At 40.8% G+C, this 25,032-nt stretch overlaps 2 protein-coding genes across 2 annotated transcripts; both read left to right on the top strand.

Annotated features, from left to right (window-relative positions):
* The first annotated feature begins 799 nt into the window (after positions 1-799).
* Positions 800-8,274, top strand: LOC146363013 (uncharacterized). The gene is made up of 2 exons (XM_084919927.1): positions 800-897; positions 4,185-8,274. Exon 2 carries the CDS (start codon positions 4,225-4,227, stop codon positions 5,623-5,625), a length of 1,401 nt encoding a protein of 466 aa, XP_084776053.1. The 5' UTR covers positions 800-897; positions 4,185-4,224; the 3' UTR covers positions 5,626-8,274.
* Positions 8,275-12,856: 4,582 nt separating this feature from the next.
* Positions 12,857-24,468, top strand: tmem79a (transmembrane protein 79a). The gene is made up of 5 exons (XM_084918579.1): positions 12,857-13,013; positions 16,449-17,213; positions 18,119-18,313; positions 18,412-18,634; positions 22,692-24,468. The coding sequence occupies exons 2-5, from the start codon at positions 16,541-16,543 to the stop codon at positions 22,882-22,884; spliced, it is 1,284 nt and encodes a 427-aa protein (XP_084774705.1). The 5' UTR covers positions 12,857-13,013; positions 16,449-16,540; the 3' UTR covers positions 22,885-24,468.
* The last annotated feature ends 564 nt before the right edge of the window (positions 24,469-25,032 follow it).

Here is a 25,032-nt window from a genome sequence, read left to right as displayed (position 1 = left end):
TTTTCCAATGTGCCAAACTGAAATATGACTAACAAAAGAGACAAAACCTCCTGAGAATCACCTTCTGCCAGCTTCACCCGGTTATAGGTAGTTTCTCAATATTTCCACTGTTTCACTTTCTTTTCTTCATGTTAGTTTCCATCATATTTGGCCAAAATATTCACAGCTTATCCCTTTGCGGTGATTTTCATATTTCCACAGATAAACCTGCACTAGACATTGATAAAGGGCTTCCCTTATGCAAGGGGAAAAAACCAAAAGCCAGGCAGAGCTAAGTCATAATTTCAAGCTAAAAGATTTGACTTAATAGCTTGAAATTTCCAGTTATTTTCTCTGAAGTGTAGGTTAATAACTTGTTAATAAATAACGTAAAAAAAAAAAAATCAACTTTTTGAGATAACCAAAATTTTTGACTTACACATAAAAATATTGTTTTCAGTGGTTAAAAATTCCCTGCTGCTATCTTTACATCAATTTTAAATTTTGGCAAGCATACAATAAAAATTCTTTATTTTTACTGTCTATATACTTCATCCATATATAAAGTAAAATTAAAATAAAACATATCTTCTTTACTGTCTGTGTAATTTATCCATATATGAAATAAAGTGCATGATAAGATACAATATAAACCTTTTATACTGTCTATGGATTTTACTCAATTATTAATGTTAAATAAAAGACAGACTTTAAGATAATGTATATCTTGCAGTAACAACAAAATCAAATCAAAAAGTGGGATCCTGGTCCCCCTAGGGCCCTAGGAATTGCTGGGGCGGAACTGAAATTCTCCGCTGTAGTTTCCTCCGGAGCCGCGTGGATGTCACGTACGGCCGGAAGCGGTCGCAAATTTGAACAGCCATCACAGCAACAATAAACGCGCACTTTCACTTTACGGTATGTCTGCTGAATCAATATTTTATGAAAAATTAAACTAAAATCATACAGGATATTTATGTAAGGTGAGTTACGCAGCCCGTTGACGGCATTGTTTTGTGCGCTTCACAGCGTTAGCTACTCTTTTCAGCACCGTCGATTTTGAAACAGGCTATTACCTGAAAAACAGTCTGCTCCACAGTCATAGCATCTGCTAAAGGCCCTTAAATGCAATTAAATGTATTGCCCTGTAGTTATTGCTGAGAATGCACGGGGTCTGTCTGATTTTTTTCGATAAGTTGCACAAGTTTTAATCTGTAAAAATTGCACCATCAAAGCACAAAATAACAGATTTTTGCATGCAGGGATATTAATTGTGCACGTCATTAATGGGACACCTCAACACCAGCAGACCACGGCTACACTTTCCCGCCGTTGCAAGGTTGTAACCCAGAAAATAGACGTAGCCGTACAGACCCCATCTCTTAAATAAGACGCTGAGCATGGCATCCTATTTTCCCCGTCAGTCCACCTTAAAAGTGCTAAATCGCCTGCAGAGGGACTCGTTTAGTCATTTTAAATTGATGCACGAGTTAAGTGAATATATTCAAATTCACTGTAATGATTACTTTAGTTGGCTTTTTTCGTTATTAAAAATATAAAGCATTTTAAATTATTTTTCTGTATTTTTAAGCTATTAAGTTTTTATGGTCTAAGCTGGATTTGTCAGGGGTTGCAAATAGACAAGCCTTTTTAAAATGTAACATTTTAGTTAATCCTAGTTTATGCTACTTCCTGTGTTTTTGTTTGCTTGTTTGATCGTTGATAATAAAACATTTATCACAGTCCTGGTGATTTTCCTTGCTTGGAAGCCCCAAACCTCTTTGGTGCACACTTTTTTTTCTTTTTCACTTTCTGTTTCTTCTTTATTCGGATCTTTGTCTTGTGGGCCGAATGTGTAAACCACTACGCTGTTTTTATTCTAAGCCCAGTAGAAGATATGGCAGGAGACGTTAGAGGCCACCTTTGTTCAGAATTTTTCTTGTTATCACAAGCTGGTTTAACTCACATTTATTGATAGGCTGCTTATTTGTATTTCTATTAATTTGTTGGAGTTCTGAGGACTTCCAGCCTGTGGTCTTGTGGTGGTTGTTATTTAAGACTCAGACTAAAAGGAATGTCATTCTCTGCTCATATTATTCAAATCCATGTCCATCAACTATGCAGTCATATAGTTATTACATAATGTTACATATAATTAAGTAATTACATGGTTATATATTATTCGTGTTTTTGAGTTAGTACATGGTAAATGCGAGAGGACCCAAAATGGAGCCTTGGGGAACTCCAAGAAAGTTTTGTAGACTTAAACATGTCATTTCTGATCAGCATGTGTAGTAATACATTGTAAGGTTGGGTGATATGAACATTTTTCCAACCGACATTCATCAGTCCAATAAATGCCTATAGGAGATATATTCACACAGGTGACTTTTTGATGGGCGGTGTAATCATGCACAGACTGATTTGCACATTTAGAACACAGAAGTCCAAACATGGAATAACTAGTTGGCAAAAAAAAAAAAAAGTCGCCAATTTGGGATTTCTTTGGTTTTAAACCAGATGAAAGAGGTAAACCTGAGGATGTAACCAAAGAGATGTGCCGCTTGTTCAGACGTATATTTAAATAAAATGTTTTTGTTGTTTTCTGAACATAGGCTACTGCCTGTCCTTGTTTGAGTAAACAACTCGCTGCATTTGGGCGCACTCTGATGAAGGTGCATTTGCTCGCAGCTGGAAGAGGATGCCGTTAAGACAGCCCTATTATTTTTTTCCCGTTGACTGCTTCTTTTAGTTTCAACCAACACAATTAGCAAACTTACTCATGGGCAAATACATCAATAAATCGTTCCTGTAAAAACGACCATTGAAAGGCTCAGCCTATTGTCCATGGTTGATAAATACGTCCAATCTTAATACATTGCAGGTGTAGAGCATTAAGATCCAATAAAAACACGACTGTGACTCTGACAACCTCACATCACTTAGACTGCTCTCATTAAAATGGGAAAGGTCCTGACTGAAAGGCATCAGAACTGCTATTTTACAGGGATAAGCACTTTGATGGTTAGCTGAGGCAAATAGAATCGGCCAGTTGTGTTAAATCTGTATAAATGTGCAAATCTGGGTGGTCTCTAAGATCTCTGTAATTTGATGATTATGATGATTAAAGAGGACCTCAGCAGTCTTCAGTATTAACATATCACAGTGTATAAAGTTTTGATGAAAATGACTGAATACTGCCCTCTATAGGTGTTATGCCCCTTTTAAGGTGGACTTGAAAATCCCCATAATAAGCCAGTGTCAGAGCAGTGTGAGTTAAATAACAAAAAAATAAGCAAAATATAAAAAAATATAATCAATGTTCATATATGCTGTCTTACAATGCAGACCAAATTTCTTTGTGTAATCATAAGTTATATGAGTATAATCATGCTTTTCGGTGATGATGGGAAATGTTTTGAAGCTACGATGTAAATTTAAAAAAAAATTTAAAAAGGCCCAGTACTTATTAAATGTAAGTAATGTGCAGTTTTATGAACAGAGTCAGCATTTTTATTGCTTTTGTCACATGTGTCAGTACAAGAAAGTAATCGTAAAAGTAGCCAGTAACTCATAATAGCTGTATTTCAGCTTGAGAAGTTATCAGTCATTGACAAGAAAGGCATTTATTTACATTTATATCTATAACTGCATTTTAAGAGCTCAAGGTATGCCCACTTGTCAGGGACACAAAGTTTTAATATTAATTTCATCTATACATCAATTTTATCTGCTGCTTATCCAGTTCAGAATAATGGGGGTGGAGCCTATATGCAGGCTTCACAGTGGACACAGGGTTGTCATAGCGATAGGCATAACCATTAACACCTATTGTCAATTTAGCTTCACTAACTGACAGACAAACATGTCCTTGGACTATGGGAATAAGCTGGAGTACTTGGAGAGAACCCATGTAGGTACAGGGAGAACAGACAAACTCCACACAGAAAGGCCTCAGCTGCTTAAGTCACTCCACCACTGAGACATTTACTATGGATTTATCCCTCCAAAAAATTGATTAGAAAAATTAAAAGATTAAATAGTGGTAGGGGTTATCATCTTCCATACACAATCTGTGGTCTCTCTGGACTCCACGTAGCTACACGTAGTTATTATGTTATTACGTCCAGTTATGTAATGAATAATAATGAGTAAAATGTAAACAATATTAAATAATAACTGTAATTTCTTTGTTAAATATGCAGGTGCACACCAACAGAAGTAGTCCACGCTGAAGCCGGCAGTATGGAAGAAGAAATTAAAGAACAAGGAGATCCTGTGAGCAGTGAAAGGCAGGCCAGTGTAGACAGTCCAGTGAAGAGGGGAAGAGGGAGGCCGCAAGGCTCCAAGAAGCTGAACGTTTCCAACAGCGAGTCCACACAACCACAGAGGGGAAGAGGGCGTCCGAAGCTCTCTGGCACAAAACAGACAGAGCAGCGGGGCTCAGGAGACGACCATGCTGACAGTTTGGTCCAAATTCACAGGGGTCGAGGCAGGCCCAAAGGGTCCAAGAGTCAGGCCAGCGATGAAGACAGGACAGAGCATTCTCCTAAGAAAAGAGGCAGGCCACGAAAGTCTGATGAGGAGGCTCCTGCTGAGGACTTACCGAACGGTGGCTCAGATACGCCAAAAAGGGGACGTCCAAAAGGATCGGTAAAGCGCAAGTCAGAGAGTTTAACAAGTGGGGAAGATGATGAAGGCAGCTCTGTAACGCCCAGGAAAAGAGGTCGACCGAAGGGCTCACTTAATAAGAAATCAAGGCTGGAGAGCGAGCTTGGCATTGTGGGGATCTTAGATCTAAATGAGAGCCTGAACTCGGAGAGAAGAGGACGACTCAGGAAAGCGGTGGTGAATAACACCTCGGCAGATATGTCGAATGGCATCTCAAATACGCCTCAGAGAGGAAGGGGAAGGCCAAGAAAAAGTATTGAACAAAATAAACTGGGCACAGATGGCTCCCAGCCTGTAAAGAGGGGGCGAGGCCGGCCTAAAGGGTCTTTAAACAAGAAACCCCCAGCATATAAGGTCCATGGTAAAGTGGGCCGGCCTCGGAAAGTACACATCCTGCCTGTGAGTGGAAGAAAACGTGGTCAACCGCGACAAAAGCCACCAAACAAAAGGGGGAGGCCGAGGAAGTACCCACTGCCGTCGCCTGAGGAGAAGAAAAAGCCAAAAGTGTGGAAGCCACTGGGAAGACCGAGGAAATACCCTCGTGTGGATCCCCCAGAGGGATCTCTGCCCCCCCCTCGCAGAGCCCGTGGTCGGCCTCGCAAGTCAGAATCTAAGAAAGGCGCTCATTTACGCAAGAGTCTGCCTGCCGCTCCATTCACACCGCAAAACCCCATCGATGAACCTGCGAGAAAAAGGGGCCGTCCTCCAAGTACTGCAAAAAGCCAAGGCGACATCCCGCGGAAAAGGGGTCGCCCTAAAGGTTCGGTCAACAAAAATAAATCAAGAAGCGAAACCTTCCCCAACCACTCGAAAGCGTTGAGCGGTTCGCCTGCAGTTAGGATGGAAAGTGAAGCGGAGCTGGCAGAGGAGGAGATGGAGCACAACACGGAGACGCCGGCCATCGAGCACGCAAGCGATGAGGAAGCAACTCTGATTGATCAGGATGTAAACTTCGATGTTAGCAGCCAGGCTTGATGAACGATCCTGGTGTGACCAAAAAGAAAAGTTGCTGTAGTAATTGCTGTTTAAAACATAGAATCCATTCATATCGACAGAAACATGTTTTTAACATTTTGCCATCAGCTAGGCTAGATATCCAGCAGCTCCTCTGTTTTTCTGACTAACGTGTCCATCTTGTTTTTATCGTGCTACTTTTTTTTTCTTCAATACCTTTTTTTCCGTCATCCAAGTAAACAAAAGTACTAATAATCTTTTACTAAAGCCGACATGTGGAAGTGATTCTTATAGACCGATTGTTCCAGTTTACATTCAGCTTTCAGATGTAGTGTTATTTTGTTTTGTTGTTACTGTAAGAAAGACGCCTGGGGAATAACTTAGAGGCAGGATGAAAGTCCAAATAAATGTTAGGACGATGAAAGGGAGGAGAAGAAGAACTATAAACAGCTTTTGTACAACAATGCAGTCTCTCATTAAGCCTTTCATCCTAAAGAAAAGAAATGTTTTCAAGGGATTTGCTTTCCATATTTATGCCATAAACTGACACAAAACTGCAGAGCTAAGCGTGCTCGCTCACACCTCCTACACTGATACTGCTCTGCTGTCCAAGTCCCACAAATGACTGACCAAGTGTGATTGTAAGACGGGCAGATTTCAGTTTGTTTCCCCAAATCTCATTTAACTGGATAAATGTATGCAGTAAGATCAATATAAATCTGATAACAGTGAGCTATTTGCCAAACATTTTAAACTTGTTTATATACATATTTTCCCCCCTATTGTGTGCTTGAAGTTGCTGTGACGGATATTTTTGTAAAAAGCAGTTTGAAGATGTGAAAACAGAAATGTTTATAGGTGAAAAATCACCTGAATCTGCAGCCGTACTCGACTTATAAAGTCTTGCGTTTAACCAATGTTGTTAACTTTGGCCCAGTCTCACTGCCTGCACCAACGTTAGCAACTAACTTAATGCAAAGATGGGTGACAAATTAAAGACGAGACCCACACAAAGGGTGATGGGACCAGTAGACTCAAAACCAGTAGGTCCTGGGTTTGATTCCATCATCTGGCTGGGTTTACATGTTCTCCCAGAGTACTCGTGTTTCTTCCCACAGTCCAAGCTGAGTCTTTTGTCCACATACAAAAGGCGTGTCAGCTCCCTGAAAACAGGTTTTAAAAAACCTTCCGGGTAAATTTTCATGACTTCATGTGGAAAACATTTTTTTTTCTTGCAAATTCAAAGGTGTTGCACCCTTATCACCTGTTTTTTTTTTTTTAAATTATTATTTTTTGTGCTCCAGGTTATTATTTGCTCAGGCTGGTTATTAGCCAACATTTCCATACGTTTGTGGTTGTATTTCCACCTGTGGGGATGTTGTTAGCAGATTATACAACAATCTTTTAAAGGGTCTGCACTTAATTTCTGCTCAAGGTCAGCGTGTCATTTCACGCTCATCTGTGAGCTACTGTGTCATGATGTTTTTAAACGATGCTCGTGTGGATGGGATTTAAAACAAAAAACGGAAAGTTCCTGGTTTAAAAAAGTATCCGAGTACCTCTGGACATAGCAATAGCGTACATCTGTGAAAACATTTGTTTCTGCACTTTATTTGGGTTTTTTTCCTTTAATTTGTCACCCAGTCACTTGTAGCAGCTAACAGGTAAAAGAAAGCATGTCATGGGTTTATATTTGCAAGGTGGTTATAAATCCAGCTCAGAATGTTCTTGATGATTAAAAGTTATTTGGTAATGAGTTTAAATTAAAATGATCTTTTTTACTTTTTTGTCCTTTTTTTGGTCAAACCTATGAGCTGTAGCAGGTTTCAGCCACACTGTCTTGTACGCTATATGAAATTATTCAAACAGAAATGCTTAATAAAGCAGAAACTATTAGGTAAGATTGAATTATTAGCCATTTGTCTCATTGCAAAAAATCAAATGTTGATGTTGTTTTAAAGATTTCTTTATTTTCTTGTTATTTATTTTAAGTTTTATTAAACCAGGAAAACCTTACTGAAAAGTTCTCAAACATGGCCCTGTGTATCCGAGAGGAGAGTTTACAGCCTCTGGAGGTTACTAACGTTTGAAATGATGTCATGATTTGTCCTCTACGCAGGTCCACGGTCGACGGTAGCTTCATCTTTCTTTTGCCTTAATCGCTAAAGCTTTGAATGTACCATCCCGTGCATTCCTCCTCTACATGTACCATTTTAAGCCTTTTTTACTTTCCTCTTGTTGCAGATATCATTTCACTAATTTTTCAAAATGTTAGTGTAGCTGTGAAGCCTTTCGTTTGTTTGTTTAATCTTTGTAACTGTCGTGAGATCAAAATCCAGCTGTTGGGTTGGTTTCACGAACACTGCCTGACTTATTTTGGACGACCTTGTATAAAGCTGTGTGACATGTACGCCGTTCATACTGATTCTGTTTGGGTCAAATACGAATTTAAGTTTCTAAATGCTGGATTGTGCTTTTCGTGAACGAAGGAGGTTAAAAACAACAAAAAAAAGACACATCCCAGTAATATTTGACCTGCCTTTGTGAAGTCGAATCATTTCAAGTGGAAATTTGCATTTTGTGTGTGTGTGTGTGTGTTTTAAACAAGAAGCCAATAATTTGTGAGATTATGGTCGAGTTTAAAATAAAAATGTTGATCTTGCCGTTTTATTTCCCAAAGCGTGGTGTGATGTTTTGGTCTGTTTTCTGTCCATCAGCATTATTTTATTTATTTATTTATTTTGGGGCTGTTCATCGCCTTCAGACAGTTTACGTGACTAAAGGAAGATTCATCAGTTATCTGTTCATTACAGAATGCTGCTGCTCCACTCTCACCAGTCCTGTTTATGACTGCACTGGTGCACTATGCACCCGAGTCATGCAGGAGCAAAGGTGGTATGTGTAGTGACAGATGAGTCACTCCAAACTATGGAAGCAATACCAGCTGACATTAGAATATTCAGCTTGGCACAAAGCAATGGGCGCTACATTTAAAGGGACAATTCACCCCAAAATAAAACTTGTTTATTGAATTGCCCAATTCTGGTAATGTTGCGTTGCTGAAAAATCAATTTGAATGTGACCTGGTTACTAAGAAAAAATATCAGCGAGCTTATTTTGATCTGTTTGTTGTAGCAATTAGTTTCCCCCTACCAAACTACACCTGCAAACTATATACACAGGATGTAAAAATTAATGGTCTTCCCCCTTGCTGAGCTCTTTTGTTAGCCAGCTGTCAGCAGATGTAGACAGAAAGAAAATAGTTCCTGCGTGAAACTGAAGGCTTTGAATGTTTTGGGGGAAGGAACGCTTCCTGGATGCAAATTGTTTTGCTTCATCTCTGAAAGGGAAGATCTCCATGGCGCTTTAATTATTTTTGTGTTTAAAAATCACAACTTTTAAACAAGTTGGGAAGCTGTGTAAATGTAAATACAAACAGAATGGTTTGGTAATCTCATAAACTCATATTTTGTTCACCAGAAAACATGAAATGTTTAAACTAAGAAAATTTACCTTTTTAAGAAAACATGAGGTAGTTTTGAGGTAATCTCAAAAAATTGGCCCAGGGCTTTTTTTTTTTTTTTTTTTTTACCACTTTGTAGCATCCTCTCTTCTTTTAACTACAGTCTGTAAAAACCTGGGAACTGACTGATTGGTGTAGGAGTCTAGATGCTTGACTGTCCTGGGTCTTCTTTGTTGTATTTCTTGTTTCATGGTGTGTCAAATGTTTCCAGTTGGTGAAGGTGAAAGGTCTGGACTGCAGGCTTCTACTATAAAGCTATGCTGTTAAAATAGATGCAGTATGAGGTTTATACAATCAGAAATGCAGCTTTTGAACTAAACACTGATTCATGTTTTCTGAAAAGGAATCCAAAATTTCGACTCTCCCGACCACAGAACAGACCAGTTTGCCTCAGTCTAGTTTAAATGATCTTTGGCTCAGAGAAGACGACAGCGTTTCTGGATCACGTTCATATTTGGCTTCTTCTTTGCACGATAGAGCTATAACCTGCATTTGTAGATGGTGAGGTGAACTGAGTTCACAGACATGCCTGCTTTTTAATGCAATACCGCCCAACGGCCTGAATATTATGGACATCCTAAGCTGATTTTCAGCCTTGTGCACACAGAGACTTTTTGTGCTATTATGTCTTTACAGTTTTACACTGGGGGACATTATTCTAACTTGTAGGTGCAGTTTAGTGCAGACTGGTGAACCTCTGCCCATCTATACTTCTGAGAAACTCCCTCTCTCAGATGCGACTCCAGGCCTCGAGTGCCGGTGTCCTGCAGGTTTTAAATGTGTCCTTGATCCAACACAGCTGATTCAAATTGCTAAATTACCTCCTCAACATGTCTTGAAGTTCTCCAGAGGACTGGTAACGAACTAATCATTTGATCCAGTTGTGTTGACCCAGGGTAAGAGCTAAAACCTGCAGGACACCGGCACTCGAGGCCTGGAGTTGCCTACCCCTGGCTTATAAAGTGATTGCACTGGAATTATGACCTCATTGTGTTTTGGGGTGTCTGGTTGAAGATGACTGCACAGGAGTGGAGAACCTCAGAAAACTGATAAATGGGGGTTCAAGAAGAGTCTGCCTCAGTACACCATCACTCACAATGATACTCCAGTTTCTACTAGTTATTTATTTATGATTGTATGAATGAGTGGATGAGTCCAAACCTTTGACTTTCATAAGAGTAATCCTTTGTCATCTCTCCGTACGCACAGACAAACAGGTGACACGACAAAGGCGTGTTAACCAAAGGGAAGCTTTTTTGTTTATAAATTACAGACCCAGACAGACTCCTATACCTGGTCCAGGTTTTAAAAATTCCTACTTTAGGAGAATCACTGGTGGAATTTTCCACTCTCACCCGAGGTGGGAGATTCCTGTTGGTGAAAGGACGACCAAAAGAGCCATTGTTTAAGCTGAAAGGTGCTTGAGGTTTTTTATTTATTTTTTTTTTTTTTTAGGTAAACTTAAAAAAAAAACAAAAGTGCCTTGGAATTATTTGATCGTACAACAAGGATTTTTGGATTAAGCAGGAAGCTATCCATATATATAGTTGTGTAGATCCATTAAATTCAAGAAAAGGCATATTTCCACAGTCGATGTCTCAAAAAATGGACCATCTAAAGGTAAAAAAAAAAAAAGAACTACAGGTGAAGAATATGTGAGCATTATTTATGCCTTTTTTTTACTGCCATTTTAAGAATAAAATCTTAGCTTAGAGAACAGATTTATTTGTGACATACAGCCTTTTTAACAGAAAGTACAGGGTTTAAAAATAATTGTTTTTCGTTTCCATCTGTGTGCCATTGCAACATTAGTTTACACACACACACACACACACACACACACACACACACACACAGAAATGCTGTTAAGATAGCAGTGGAGTCTGTTAATATGAGGAGCAAAGGAATGACCGTGCATTTGGAGACAGTAATAATGAACAGGTGGGGCTATTATGAAAAAAACAGCTGTGACTTTAAACTAGAAAATGCAAAACAACCTGATGACTTCACGGCTGTGGGATGAGGTAATTCACTGCAAGACTCACGAATAGAAACCAGGCTGCAGTTCACAAAAACACCCAAACAGAGGATTTTTGGGACAATCTTCCATAGTGTAAAATAAATTAAAACAGTTGAAAGGTTGATTACCCAAAGGAACCACACATCTGTTTGGTATGGCTGTTAATGAAACTGGCACGCTGTCGTTCATTGATAATTTCACTGTTGACTGAAATGGCCGGATGAATAAGAGGCCAGTGGGCCTCAGCATCACAGAGGTCCTAAACCTTTGACCAAAGCAACCAAAAAACCTTTCAGACTGAAGAAGTTGGATACATTTCTGAAACATTAGCTAGAGGCTGATTTATCAGGACTACAACTTTATTGAGATATGCACCATGAACACGAAGAGGATGAGAAAGGGGGAAAATGGCTGTGTTAAGGGTGTGTAGCACGACAGGGAGGGTACTTTTTTGTTTCTGAGCAAATATCTCCATACTGTCAGCTGGAAGCAACATCAGACTGCAGCACATGAAAAATTGACTCAGTGAGTATTATGCAGTCATAATTATTATGCATAATAATGCATAATTATTCAGGTCAATTATGCATATATTATGCATAATTGAAGGTGCTGGAACAGTGAGGTGCTGATGAGAGAGAGGAGAAAGCAGAGGAGAGCTAGTGAATAAGGAAGTGCAGCGGATTACTATGGAGAAGGAGAGGGCAGCTATGAAGAGGAAGGAGAGTGGAACAGTGCTCGGTTGAGATGATATACCTGTAGAGATGTCTAGGAGAGAGGGCAGTGGACTTTTTAACTAGTCTGTTTAATAGTCTTGGAGAGTGAGAGGATGCATGCGGAAAGAAAACCCATGCCATGAAGAGATGAGAAAGAGTTAAGAAAAGTGGTGATGATCAATGAGGGGCAGTATGACTTAATGCTGAGAAAGAGCGTTGAGTGTGTTGGTATTTGAGGACTGTGGAGAAAGCATATAATAGGATGCCAAGACAGGAACTGTGGTACTGCATGAGGAAGGTGGGAGAGAGCCCGGAGAGATGGAGGTATGAAGTTAGTAGAAGCAAGATAGAATATGTGTGTGTGCATGAAAAAGTGACAGATGGAAAGCTGAAGCTGCGAGGAGCAGAAGTAGTGAAGGTGGATCAGTTTAAATATCTGGGTTTAATGCAATGCAATGGACAGCTTGCAAGAGAGGTGAAGGGCCGAGTGCCAGGGTGGAGCGCGTGGAGACGAGTGTCAGTGGTGATTTGTGACAGAAGGATAGTTACAACAATGAAGGTGAAAGTTTCTAGGACGGTAGTGAGACCTGCTATGATGTATGGCACGGAGAGGAGGCTCCTGGCTTCTGTTTCTGTACAGGCCACGCCTCCGTATTCAGGTGAATAAATTAGCCCGTGAAGGGAAATGCGTTTGTTATGAAAAAGGAAATTTTTTGTTGTAAATTTGAGGCTGTAAACATGCTTTTTATGCTGTAAAATTGGGCATGTTAACATTTAGAGATTGAGCCATTCTGAAGACAGCTCCTCAAGTGTTCACTAAAGGAACTGCAGCTTTTCAGCTCTGGAATAAAGGTTGATTAGCTGAACACGTGACTTTTTAGTAAAGACCGTAAAGATTAATAATAAAGATAAATACTCTAACTTTGGTCAGAACCCCGATACAATAACGCTTTGAGAGAGGGCGGGGATGTTGACGTTTCTCGAGCGGAGTGATACTTCTGCACTGTTTCCGTTTCCCTGTTTAAACAGTGGAAGAGCACCTGGCCTCACCTGTCTGGAACTTTGTTTCCGCTTGCGGGAAACGGCGAAACTGGCGACTTTTAAACGAAGTTGCGGATTGTTTCAGTGATGTGACCGGATTTAAAAACAGGTAAATCAACCGTTAACTTTTTTAAAAGATATATTTTAAAACCCAGTGCGGCCAAGAATCAACAGGCTGAGTCGTACTAAATATAGAGTTGCTAAACAAGTTCTGGCTGAAGCTACTTTTTCTTTCACGGGCTTCTAAAGTTACTCTACAATGCATTTAAAGGCCCAGAAACGTCTCTGTGACACCTTAAGCCTTCACAGCAAACTCTAGACAATAAATTTGATCAACAGTGACCTGTTTTTTAAAGTGAAATACCGATAATGTGGACCGATCGTCCAGAAGCAGAAGTATTTCCTGAGAAATCGCAGCGGCTGCCTCACACATTTTAATAATGCGTGTACAGCTTTGAGTACTCCTATCTCACTTTCTTAAATGTTTAAGAAAACAAAACATTTGATAACACATTAGATTTTTTTTTTCTAACTTTTTATAACGACTTTGCACGATATTTTCAATCCTGAACAGCTCAAATCAGATCAATGGACGGTGCAGCTGATTCTTGGTTGAGGCCTCAAAGTGGTGAAATGCCATCAGAACTGCTTTAGTTCTCAATGTCATAGATTCAAAGAGGTGCTGGAAACGTTCTTCAGAGATGTTGCTTCATGTTGATATGATTGCATCACACAGTTGCTGCAGATTTGTGAGCTGCGCATCCATGATGGGTCTCCTGTTCCACCACATGTCAGAGGTGCTCTGTTAGGTTGAGATCTAGTAACTGTGAGTGCAGTGAATTCATTATCATGTTCAAGAAACCAGTTTGAGATGATTTCAGCTTTGTGACGTGGCACGTTATCCTACTAGAAGCAACTATCAGCAGATGGATACACTGGTCTCAAAGAGAGATGGTTAGCAACAGTACTCAGGTTGGTACTAAGGGGTCCAAAATATACCACAAGAATGTCCCCTAAATTGTTGCATCACAAGCAGCCTGAAATGCTGATACAAGGCAGGATGGAGCCATGCTTTCACATTTCTGCCAAATTCTGATTGTACAATCAGAATGTTGCAGTAGAAATTGAGACTCAAAATAAAATGTTATTTGTATAGGACATTTTCAGAAAAATCTCAAGCAACAATAAAATGAATCGAATACAAGTTTAAAAAGATGCATTTTTAGCTGCTTGTTAAAAGGGATCAAATCCATTGATCAGAGGCTCAGAAGGATGTAATTGCAGATCTGGGGGCCACTGTTATAAAAGCTCTCTCCTTTAAGTTCTCAGCCTTGTGTGATGCGGGCCCTGATCACTTGACCTCCAAGACCTTGCTGGGATTGCAAGGATGTAAAAGTTGACTGATGTAACCTGAAGCTTGTCTGTGCAGAGCTCTAAAAGTCAAAGCCAGATCCTTAAAGTAGACTCTGAAGGTAATGGGGAGTCAAGGCGAATGAATTAACAATGTTGTGAAGTGGGAGTACTTAGGAGATTTAGAAGATAACCTATAGAAGTTTCAAGGAAGCTTTCTTAAAACAAGTGAACAATGAATTGCAGTAATCCAAATGTGATGAAATAAAGGTGTGAATAACGATTTTCCCTTCAGAGTGTGACACAATGAAACTGAACTTGGTAATATTTCTCAAGTAGAATCCAAGAGTGAACCAGAGATTTAACGTAAGCATTCAAAGTAAAGGCTGAGTCAGAAGTTACACCTGAGAGAAGATTTAGCTAACGTGGCAGAGGATCTAAATTTTCCACAACCTTAGACACAAATCTTTTCAAAGCACAAAAAAAGCTTCTGTTTTTGCTTCATTAAGTTGAAGAAAATTGTCAAACATCAAACTTTTAATATTTTCTAAATCCAAGAGTAACTATACAACTATCTTGGGGCTTAAAGGAGACACACAAATGAACGTCATCTGCATAGAATGATCCAAAAAAGTACTTAATATTGCTCAAAATGTGCTGAAGAGGGACGGAAACAGCCTTCTGGTACACCGTAGGCAGGAGAAGTGGAATAGGACCCAGACTTGGAAGCAGTCATGGGAAAAGACCATTCAGGCAGATGTGATGAGAGTCACTTCAAACCAGGCCACGATACGCCCACCCAGTATCTCAGTTAACTGAGCAAAAAGGTAGACATCGGCAGAACAGATTAATCTCCTGCATGATTTTGCATCAAGATATCATTGGAGGTGCCGAGAAGGCCTGATCATTAATGCTGTATTTGTCCAAAACGGCAAACTGGAGTGAAAACGGAGATATTACTTCTGTGTGGTTTCTCTCATATTTTAGGCCTGCTTATGGAAAGAAAATGACTGAGGTCAGTGAGGGTTGTCTCTGCCTATGTAGCTACCCTTGGAAAAACCCGGAATATATTCTAATGCCCATCAAACCAGATCTTTATTGATATGCAATGAGGTGTCAAAACTTGTCATTAAGGGTGCAGGGGATGTCGTCAGATGTTGTCTTTATGGGGGAAAGAGTTCCAAGAGTTCCAATAAAACAGCTAAATTGAGAGTAAAAAACCCCCAAACATAATTAAGCGCTCAACTTTTCAACAAGAAATACAGTAATTATCAAAAAGATTCACAATGAGCTCAACATCTTTATAAAGGAATAAAAATAAATTAAACCAGCAGAAAACTTATCATAAAAAAACCCACTTTGTGGTTAGTATCTGAATCTTCTTCACAGAGGGGTGAGTGAAAAGAGACATTAAAAATACTACAGTCCCTCCATCTTCTTCAGCTTATCCGGGGCCGGGTGGCGGGGGCAGCACCTCCCTCTCCCCTGCCACCTCCTCCCGCTTGTCCGGCGGAACACCAAGACATTCCCAGGGCGACCAAGGGATGTTATCTCTCCAGCGTGTCCTGGGTCTGCCCTGGGGGCCTCCTCCAGGTGGGGAGGATACTACAGTGATGGTATTCCTGTGGCCTGACGTTAGTGAGCCCGAGTTTCCTGTTCTTAGCTGATAGCAGTGGAACCTGGTGTGGTCTTCTGCTGCTGTAGCCCATCTGCTTCAAGTGTTGTGCTGTGCATTCAGAGATCCTCTTCTGCATGTCTTGGTTGTAACAAGTGGTTGTTTGAGTTACTGTTACCTTCCTATCAGCTCAAAGCAGTGTGGTAGTTGCTGGTGAAGTTGCTGCCATGTGATTAGCTGATTAAATATTTGCATTAAAGATAAATTTAACAGGCGTACCTAACAAAGTGGCCTTTGAGTGTACATCGTGATCTCCTAATAATTTTCCCGTTCACCCTCTGGATTAGTCGTTTATTGCATTTGCGACTCAGACACGTAGTGATTCATGTATTAATCCTGTCACATAAATCAGAGCTGCAGTAACATGTTGTATGCACAGTGCTGGTATGTGTGACGACAGAGTGAGCCATATCTGGTAACACGCCCATGATAAACAGTGAACTTTGATGTTTTTATGAAGCTCAAGTTGAAGCAGGCTGCTGCTTCAAGCATCATTATGTTTTGTTCCCTCTCTCACAGAGAAATGCGAACAAAGAGGACTTTTAGGAGCTGGTAACAACAGATTCTCAGCAGTGCAGCTGGTATTGACTGGAAGTAAAGAAACACCAAGAATGGCTGACCTAATCAACAACACAAGTGAGGAGCTGGCATTTTCACCTGCTGGGTCAACTGCAGAGCCACAAACACCAGTAAGTAAAAAGCCACAAGAACACAGCGGTTTGGAGGACAAAAGAAAGCTTACAGATGAGGAGGAGGAAGAAGATGATGATGATGATGCGACCAGCTCTGCTTTTCTGGAGCCAAGCACTTTACCGTGGTCGGCAGACAGAAACAGCAGAGCCCTTACAGAGCAGGATGATGGAATCTCGTCAGAAAAAGGAGGATCAGAGCTTGACGAGAGGGACACGGGAATCAGCAGAGGGAGCCAGGACCTGTCAGAGGAGCAGAGCCAGGAAGAGAGCGATGTGAAGAGCAAGACCAAATGGAGGGAGAGCATGCCCGAGGGGGAGAGGTGGAGGGACGATGAGATTAAGGTGAAGCAGGATGATAAAGAGGATGGCTCCCTCGCAGATGATGAGGATGAGGAAGACGAAGGGGGATTAACATGGGTCTCGGAAAAATCATCTCCAGGTTTCACGCCGCAAGTCACGATTTTGAATCAGTCCACGAAAGAGGTTCCCGAGGTGAGCAGGCCACTCGGAGAGAAGGAGGTGGAGCCGGAGATGGAGCACGACTCCGTTGTAGAGTTTTACCCGGAGTGGACAACCAATGACGACAAGTACTGTGAGTATCCCGACCAACCCAGACTCTGCTACACCCAGTCCACTTTTTTATTAGCATTAATAAGGACCTACTCCTTGCACCGCTGAAATCTTAGTGCTTAGTGCTCTTATTCTGAAAAGTTGTTTCATTTTTGTTTTCAAAGTATTTAAAACTCCATCACAGTCATGAGGTGAGCAGCCAAAGTTGGCACACAGGCACATCTTAGGCGCCTTGATATCATTGATATCAGGTATTACGATGTCATCGCATTCCTTAACAACCTACTAACTGGCTGAAACGGCCTATTTGTGGCTTTTACGCACCTAGCACACCTTACAAAATGCACAGTATTTTAATTTCACACCAATAAAATCTTGAATTGTGCTATATAGTACTCTTTTTTAGTACTCTTGGATCTGTCTTTATATGGTTACCTGAGACTCGAGGCTCTACTTGATAGCACAGAAGCTCCACCTCCTCTATTCGTGAGGGGCTGCCAATCAGAAGAGGAGCTTGTTTCACACAGTGGGTGAGCTGAGGGGCTGCATCAAGACTCAGTATGAGAGAAATCAGGAAGTGTGAATTATGCAAAGTTACTCTATTAAAGTCAAAGAATAAAAATATGGAGTAGTAATTGAGGATAATAGGTCCGCTTTAATTTGATGATCTAATCACATGTTGGTTCTGTTCCAAGTAGGTTAGCGTGTTTTCTGGAGCACATTTTTCCCCAGCGACAAAGTCATTGGTGACCCGGCCTAGATCTCCCTTTATTTGGTGTTTAACTGGAATTAATGACACGTAATTATGTCTTTAGGTGAATCATGCTGTGGCTTCAGGATATGTCGTGTCATCTTTTTTGGCACAGTCTCCTTCCTGCAGAGTTACTTTGGCTAATCATAAACCGTAACTGTGTTCTTCCTCCTCAGACCTGTGTGAGCATATCTGCAAGGAGAAACTGAGGGTGGTTTTGGCGATGGTGGCTGCAGCAATACTTTTCCCTTTCCTGGTGTGGGGTGGTTATGCCCTAATACCTTTTGATTCGCCAAAGCTTGAAAGCGCCCCCCTCAGGGTGGTGTACACACTGCGCTGCGCCTTTTTTGCCAGCGTGCCCATCCTGCTCGGTGAGACTTTAGTGTTTTCCTGTGTTTAAACTGTAATGCACCAAAGCAAATCTGTCATGCAAATAAGAAAATGAGGTGACGATGATCTTTCTCTGCAGGCGTGGTGGTGCAGGGCCTCGCCCGGCTGCGTTACAGCGCGGTCAAACCCCTCGTTCAGAGTAACCTGTTGAACATACAAGTGGCCGTGCACTGGCACTACGTCAATGACTCGCTCGGCCTCTTCCTCTTCTACTTCCTGCAGCTTGCTGTCATGGCAACCTACATCAGCCAGGACCTCATCAAACTGGTGCCGCTGCTCACCATCGTATTTGTTTTTGGCAGGTACGTGTTTGTGTGCGTGTTGTCAGCAACTGGTAGTTCAGTGATGAAAATATTATGATGATTAGTTTATACCTACTGATTGACACTCTCATAAGACTCATCTCTCATAAGACTTTTCAGACTATCTAAACATGGAGCACAGCAATGATTAAGTAAAGGAGGGTTCTGTGTCAAGCCTGCATTGGTGCTCTCTGAGTACTCAAGCGCCAGAGATATTAATTTTGTGTTAAAGTGTGATTGTGATACTGGCCAGCGGTGTGAATGTGAGAGTTTTTACTTGCATCTGTCTAGGATGTACCCTGCTTCTTGCTCACTGTCAGCTGGTATAGGCTCATCTTCCCTTAGCCCGAATTAGATAAATGGTAAAGAAAATGCTGATATAGATGGAATTTTATGGATGGAATAATTTTCCCACTTCCTAACAGACCATGCGGAAGCTCAAAGAATCCCAAACAAATACAGAGGGAGATGCTTTAACAGCTTGAAAAGATTAGACTTTCCAAATAAAATGTCATGTATTTCTTTGTTTCTGGTCTATACTTGCATCGCTGTACCAGTGCTGCAGCAGAGGTATAGTTGAGATAAATTATACGTTCGTGGTGATGTCACTGTTTGCGTGCAACATGGTCACTCCTGTGTGACCTCATCAGAAGCTCGAATGTCCTCAGCAACACTAACATCAGGAGGGACTAGGACTTCTGGTATAATAAGCTGACATGATGTCACACCTCTTCCCTGCTTCTATAGCAAGGAGGCTGTCTGGTGAAAGGCTCACTCATGGTACTCAGAGAACCGGGGTTATATACATAACCTTAAAGTTCTGGTCTTTTACATGTGTTGATGGGCAGGTTTTGTCTGAGTCACAAAAGGAAATTAAGGAAATTAGTGCAAGTTTTGCATGTCCTCAGTACCAGTATAGGTGGTCACATCATTGTGCTTGACAAAACCAGTGTGTCGATCATAATAGGCTCGTATGATTGGAGTTTAACCATGCATTGCATTAACTTTTGATAATTGGTGCCAAGTAAGGGGATCATCAGCAGTTTTTGAAGGATTGTTTAAAAAAAAAAAACTAAACTAAAAGTTTGTCCAGATGTCCGCACGTCATAATGAAAAACCTATTACAGTTCATGCTAAGGGGGAGGGTTGATGACAACACTGTTGCAGTTACTTTACTAAAATCCAGGAGCTGTTGTGCGTCAGTACGATTTATCCTCCATTAGCTATGATTGTCCCTATACAATGATCTGAATCCATGAAAGTTTTGTCTGTGATAAAGTTTTAAACCTGTTCGACTGTCACAGTCGTCTCTGTGAAACCTGGGAAAGGTGCTGAGCAGACAAAAGTCCGACTAAAGCTGCAAAGTCAGCGTGCTCAGACTCCATCATTACTACGACTTCACTAGACTGACTAGGTCAAATTTCTGTGAGACAGAAAGCGAGGCTGTAGTGAGTGTTTTTTACAAAGCTTTTAATGTGACTACTCCTCTGATCTTTAGGTCTACAACAGTGAACTCTAATCCCTTTAAAATGCTGCTTGATGCTTTAATTGGTTTTTATTTGGTTGCACATTAGCTCCACAAGTATGAGGTAAAGACTGTGAAACCATTACTTTCAAATTGTACTGTGCAAGAACAGATAATCATCTTCACTTGTAAAAAAAAAAGAAACTGTTTTTGTGCCCCAGTTAAATGAATAAATGAGGAGAAGCTGAAGAACAAAGTTCCTTTTCAAACTTTAAAGAATCATCAGACAAAATAACTTGTTATATAACCTGTTACTTCCTGCTGTTTCTCTGTTGGACTCGTCATGCATCTAACTTTCCTGCCTTTCATCATCTGGTTCAACTGGGGATTTGCCCTAAACCTGTCTGATCACCCGTACTGCTGCAGTTACTTTATCCACAGTTTAAAGCTTGCATGCAAAAGAAAAACATCTGCAGTGGGGACGTCACAGTGCCGCCTGCTTACAAAAAACAGTGAGCCAATCGTATCGATCCCTAGTTCAAAGAGTGTGCTGTGGGACTCTGAAAACTACTGATAAGCCAAGGGTAGCTCAGGGTTTATTTCTCAAAAATTGCAGTCTGAAATTGCACTCAAAGATTATGTTTTTAGTTTTTAACATTTGTGCACGTCATTATCTTTTGGGTAATCTGCATAAACCAGGGGTGGTCAACTCCTGGCCTTAAGGACCGGTGACCTGCAGGTTTTAGATGTGTCCTTGATCCAACACAGATCCAACTGTGATTTAAATGGCTAAATTACTTCCTTAACATGTCTTGAAGTTCTCCAGAGGCCTGGTAATGAACTTACTCATCTGACCAGAGCACCTTCTTCCACATGTTTGCTGTGTCCCCCACATGGCTTGTGGCAAACTGCAAACGGGACTTCTTATGGATTTCTGTTAACAATGGCTTTCTTCTTGCCACTCTTCCATAAAGTCCAACTTTGTGCAGTGCACGACTAATAGTTGTCCTATGGACAGATTCCCCCACATGAGCTGTAGATCTCTGCAGCTCGTCCAGAGTCACCATGGGCCTCTTGGCTGCATTTCTGATCAGCACTCTTCTTGTTCAGCCTGTGAGTTTAGGTGGACGGCCTTGTCTTGGTAGGTTTACAGTTGTGCCATACTCCTTCCATTTCTGAATGATGGCTTGAACAGTGCTCCGTGGGATGTTCAAGGTTTGGGAAATCTTTTTTTGTAGCCTAGGCCTGCTTTAAATTTCTCAATAACTTTATTCCTGACCTGTCTGGTGTGTTCTTTGGACTTCATGGTGTTGTTGCTCCCAATATTCTCTTAGACAACCTCTGAGGCCGTCACAGAGCAGCTGTACTTGTACTGACATTAGATTACACACAGGTGCACTCTGTTTAGTCATTAGCACTCATTAGGCAATGTCTATGGGCAACTGACTGCACTCAGACCAAAGGGGGCTGAATAATTACGCACTCGCCACTTTTCAGTTATTTATTTGTAAAAAATGTTTGGAATCATGTATGATTTTCGTTCCACTTCTCACGTGTACACCACTTTGTATCGGTCTTTCACGTGGAATTCCAATAAAATTGATTCATGTTTGTGGCTGTAATGTGATAAAATGTGGGAAAGTTCAAGGGGGCCGAATACTTTTGCAAGCCACTGTATTTGGCATCAGAAGCTCTCTGGTTCCCATTTGTAGCCAATGTTCTTTTAAACTGTTACATCTGAGCATTCATAAATGGACGGTGTGGAATAAAAGCCAGGGAACACCTTTACATTTCTTTTAAAACCATGCACAGTTATAAGCAGGTGGTGAATAGATCAGGAAGTCTTTGCCCTGGTATCCACTGATGATACTGGAAACTTGTCCCAAGAAGCTAGGTCAGCAAAGTAGCCAAAAGATTTCTAGATTGTATTCAGCAAATGTAAGTTTATTATATACTTTTAAAAAAAGACAGAGTGCAATGTCTTTATAGTTGCCATTTTAGCATTTTATAAACCAGATTTAATAGGTAACAGCTGATTTAGACTTCTGCAGTGAGTCTTAGTTGAGCTGATGATGTCACCTACACACGTGGACAAGCTACGAGGCTACGTTCTTCTTTTCATAAGCAGTCTGCTGCCTCCACCGCAGCCGATTTTAAAAACTGCTGTAATAATGAATACATTTAATTTCCAACTCGGGCTGAGAGCTCTGAGACGATAATTAATTCTTCCTATACCACAGCACTTTGAGCTACATCCTGAAAAATAGGGCCTCAAATCTCCAGTACTCCATCACATTGTGCCCTGAAAAAGATCTCAAACAGTCTCGAAAACACGATGACAGAAAATTAGGACACTTAAAAAAAAAAAAAAAGCCTCTATTAAGCCATTAGTGCAGCTTTGAGTCATCAAGCACTCGATACAAAAACAGATGAAAAGCATAAAGGAGCTGCGCTGTCTAATGTTCCTGCTGAAAGGAGAGAGTGGGTGTGTGGGCTGATGCGGGCAGTGATCAGATCTTCTCTCAGTATTGTGTCCAGCTGCTGGTGACTGTGCTTCAAACAGAAATGAGTCTCATCCCCCTCTCGTTGCAGGCTGATCTACTGGCTCTGCCTCTCCCTGGGCAGCAGCGCCAGAGGCTTCGGCTTCGGCTTCTCCTTCTTCCCCATACTGGTCATGCTGGGCACCAACCTCTACTTTGTGTGCTCGTCGATGGGACAAGACAGCGTCTTTGACGTGGCGCCGCCCACCTCGGCTCCTCCACCCAGGCAGCGCTGGTGGGGTTAAAAGGGCGTGGAGCAGATAGACAATGAAACCTGTAATATAATACTTGGAGTATAACGACACCGTTTTTGCTCACAGACAGCTCGTTCTGTCCTGGTGGGTCCAAGTTTTAATAAAGAAGTCATCTGCTAATGAATTAAATATGCTTTATGATCATTGATCAGCAGTGTTGTGTAAAAATATGTATATTTTTGTATAATTTAGCCCTGATGCAGTTCATCATACAGGGCTGTTAATCGGTGACTACATGAAAAGCTAAAGGATCTCGACTTCTCAGTGCGAAATGTTTCCTCTGACCTTTTTCTGTTTACAAAGAATTCAAACGTACGAGCTCCAGTTATGCTGTGAGTGAAGAAAGTGACGTTAGAAAGTGACTTTAAAAACCGGAGCGTCAAAATCATCAAAATCAGAAACATTTAATCAACCGTCCAATCATAAAACAGATGACTCTGTACAGTTGTCGTTTTTTTCTTGTTTTTGAACTTCGCTTTGAGCAGACTGACGTAGACGATCCGGTTTATATAGATTTAACATTTTGGACGCCCTCATGAGACGATCCGTTCTTAGTGACCTACAACTCTGTGGTCTCATGTTTTGTGCTGATGTAGTACTTTTTTGTTTGTTTGTATATCTACTTGTTCTTTTTTCACTTTAGGTCATATTTAGTGATTTAAACTTTAAAATACACAAACTAAAACAAAATATCTGAACTCTCGACATAAGAGGAGAAATAAAAGATTTTCAAATCATTGTCTTTCACTTATTTGTTTATTTTCACACTGCTGCTGCCAGCTGTGGCTTTTTAAACTTAATATTTATAACTGTGCCTGTTAAATGCACCTTTGTTGTTTTGATCAAAGGCTTTTCTTTGTTGATAGCAGCACAAACTGAAATGCTATTTTTGGATTGTCCTTTTTTTTTTGTGTCCAAAGGATGTTTTGTGTTTACCCCCCCTCATGCTGTGAGTGGTAAATATGTAAAGAAAATGTCAATATTTGGGCCCCTGAATGAGTTCAATAAATCTTCATTATGAAACATGATAACAGTGCAGCTGATGATTCAGATTAAAATGCCTCATTTCGTCAATTCTGTCCGGGAAAGGGTGAGTCAATGTTCTGAGTTTTGGCAACATCAGAATGTAAAGCTGAAAAATGCCCCCAGTCCTGAAAAGCAGACTGCAGAGCCACGATCGCGGTGACCCGACGAAGCTCGAGGAGCGCCGTATCGAAACCAGCAAACGATGGACGTGAATGAACTCTGAGTCACTGCCACAGGGTTGAAGTCCATTACTGCGTCTGCTATCAGAGGGATCACTTGCCCATCCAATAGCAATCATTAACATTATCAGTGTAATGATGTGTTCAAATCAATAGATTCAGTCCTTGTCTAACAGAGTCCTTCAAACATCCCAGAACTGTGGTGCCAACACAAAGCTGCTTTACATCTGTGTAACTTTATTTAAGCAGTCATTTATTGATTCATTTTCGAGCTAAAATTTGTGAGTTGCAATAAAATTGCACAATGTACTTTTCCTTAATCACAATACAAGCCTTGTCAGCATTGAAGGGTGGACATGAGCTGCTTGAATTTTCATGTCTTGGTTGGTATGTTTGCTTTAGTTTCCCCAGCCTTTGTCATGTCATGCGTGTGCGTGTACACACCCATCATTCCATATGAAACTTTTCCATGTTGGGCTTGTTGTGATCTGTCCAGGAATCCCACACACAATCTGATCGGAAACTACCCTTGAAGGGAGTTTAGAGCCACCTTCATTTGCCGACTTGTTTTCTCTCTCTGCATTTTATTTATTTTCTTTTGTAAATTATTAGAACCGACAAATGTTACTAAGGCTGTAGTCTGGTCAGGTGGTTACTTTGAGGATTGATCCAGCAGCAACAGCCTGCAGTGAAAAACATGTTTGTTTGTTCGCAGGTGTGGCTACGTTTTGTTTAAACTGATGACCAAGAAGTCGAGTGTAAATTATAGTCTGGATCTAAAGTCCTGCAACAGTAATTCAATTTTTATCTAATGCCACACTTGTTTGCATTAAAAACAGCTTTTATTTCTCTGCTTTTACCAGTTTTCCCCTGTGAACCATCAATGCAAACCCTTTAAATCACAATGAGTGAAGTCTATATACAATAACAGTGC

Source organism: Perissodus microlepis, chromosome 22, assembly GCF_051167445.1.
Source record: "Perissodus microlepis isolate ML-2025 ecotype Zambia chromosome 22, ASM5116744v1, whole genome shotgun sequence".
In the NCBI taxonomy this organism is placed as follows: Eukaryota; Metazoa; Chordata; class Actinopteri; order Cichliformes; family Cichlidae; genus Perissodus; species Perissodus microlepis.
Note: the sequence above shows the minus strand (reverse complement) of the source record. Positions and strands in the feature narration are given on the sequence as shown.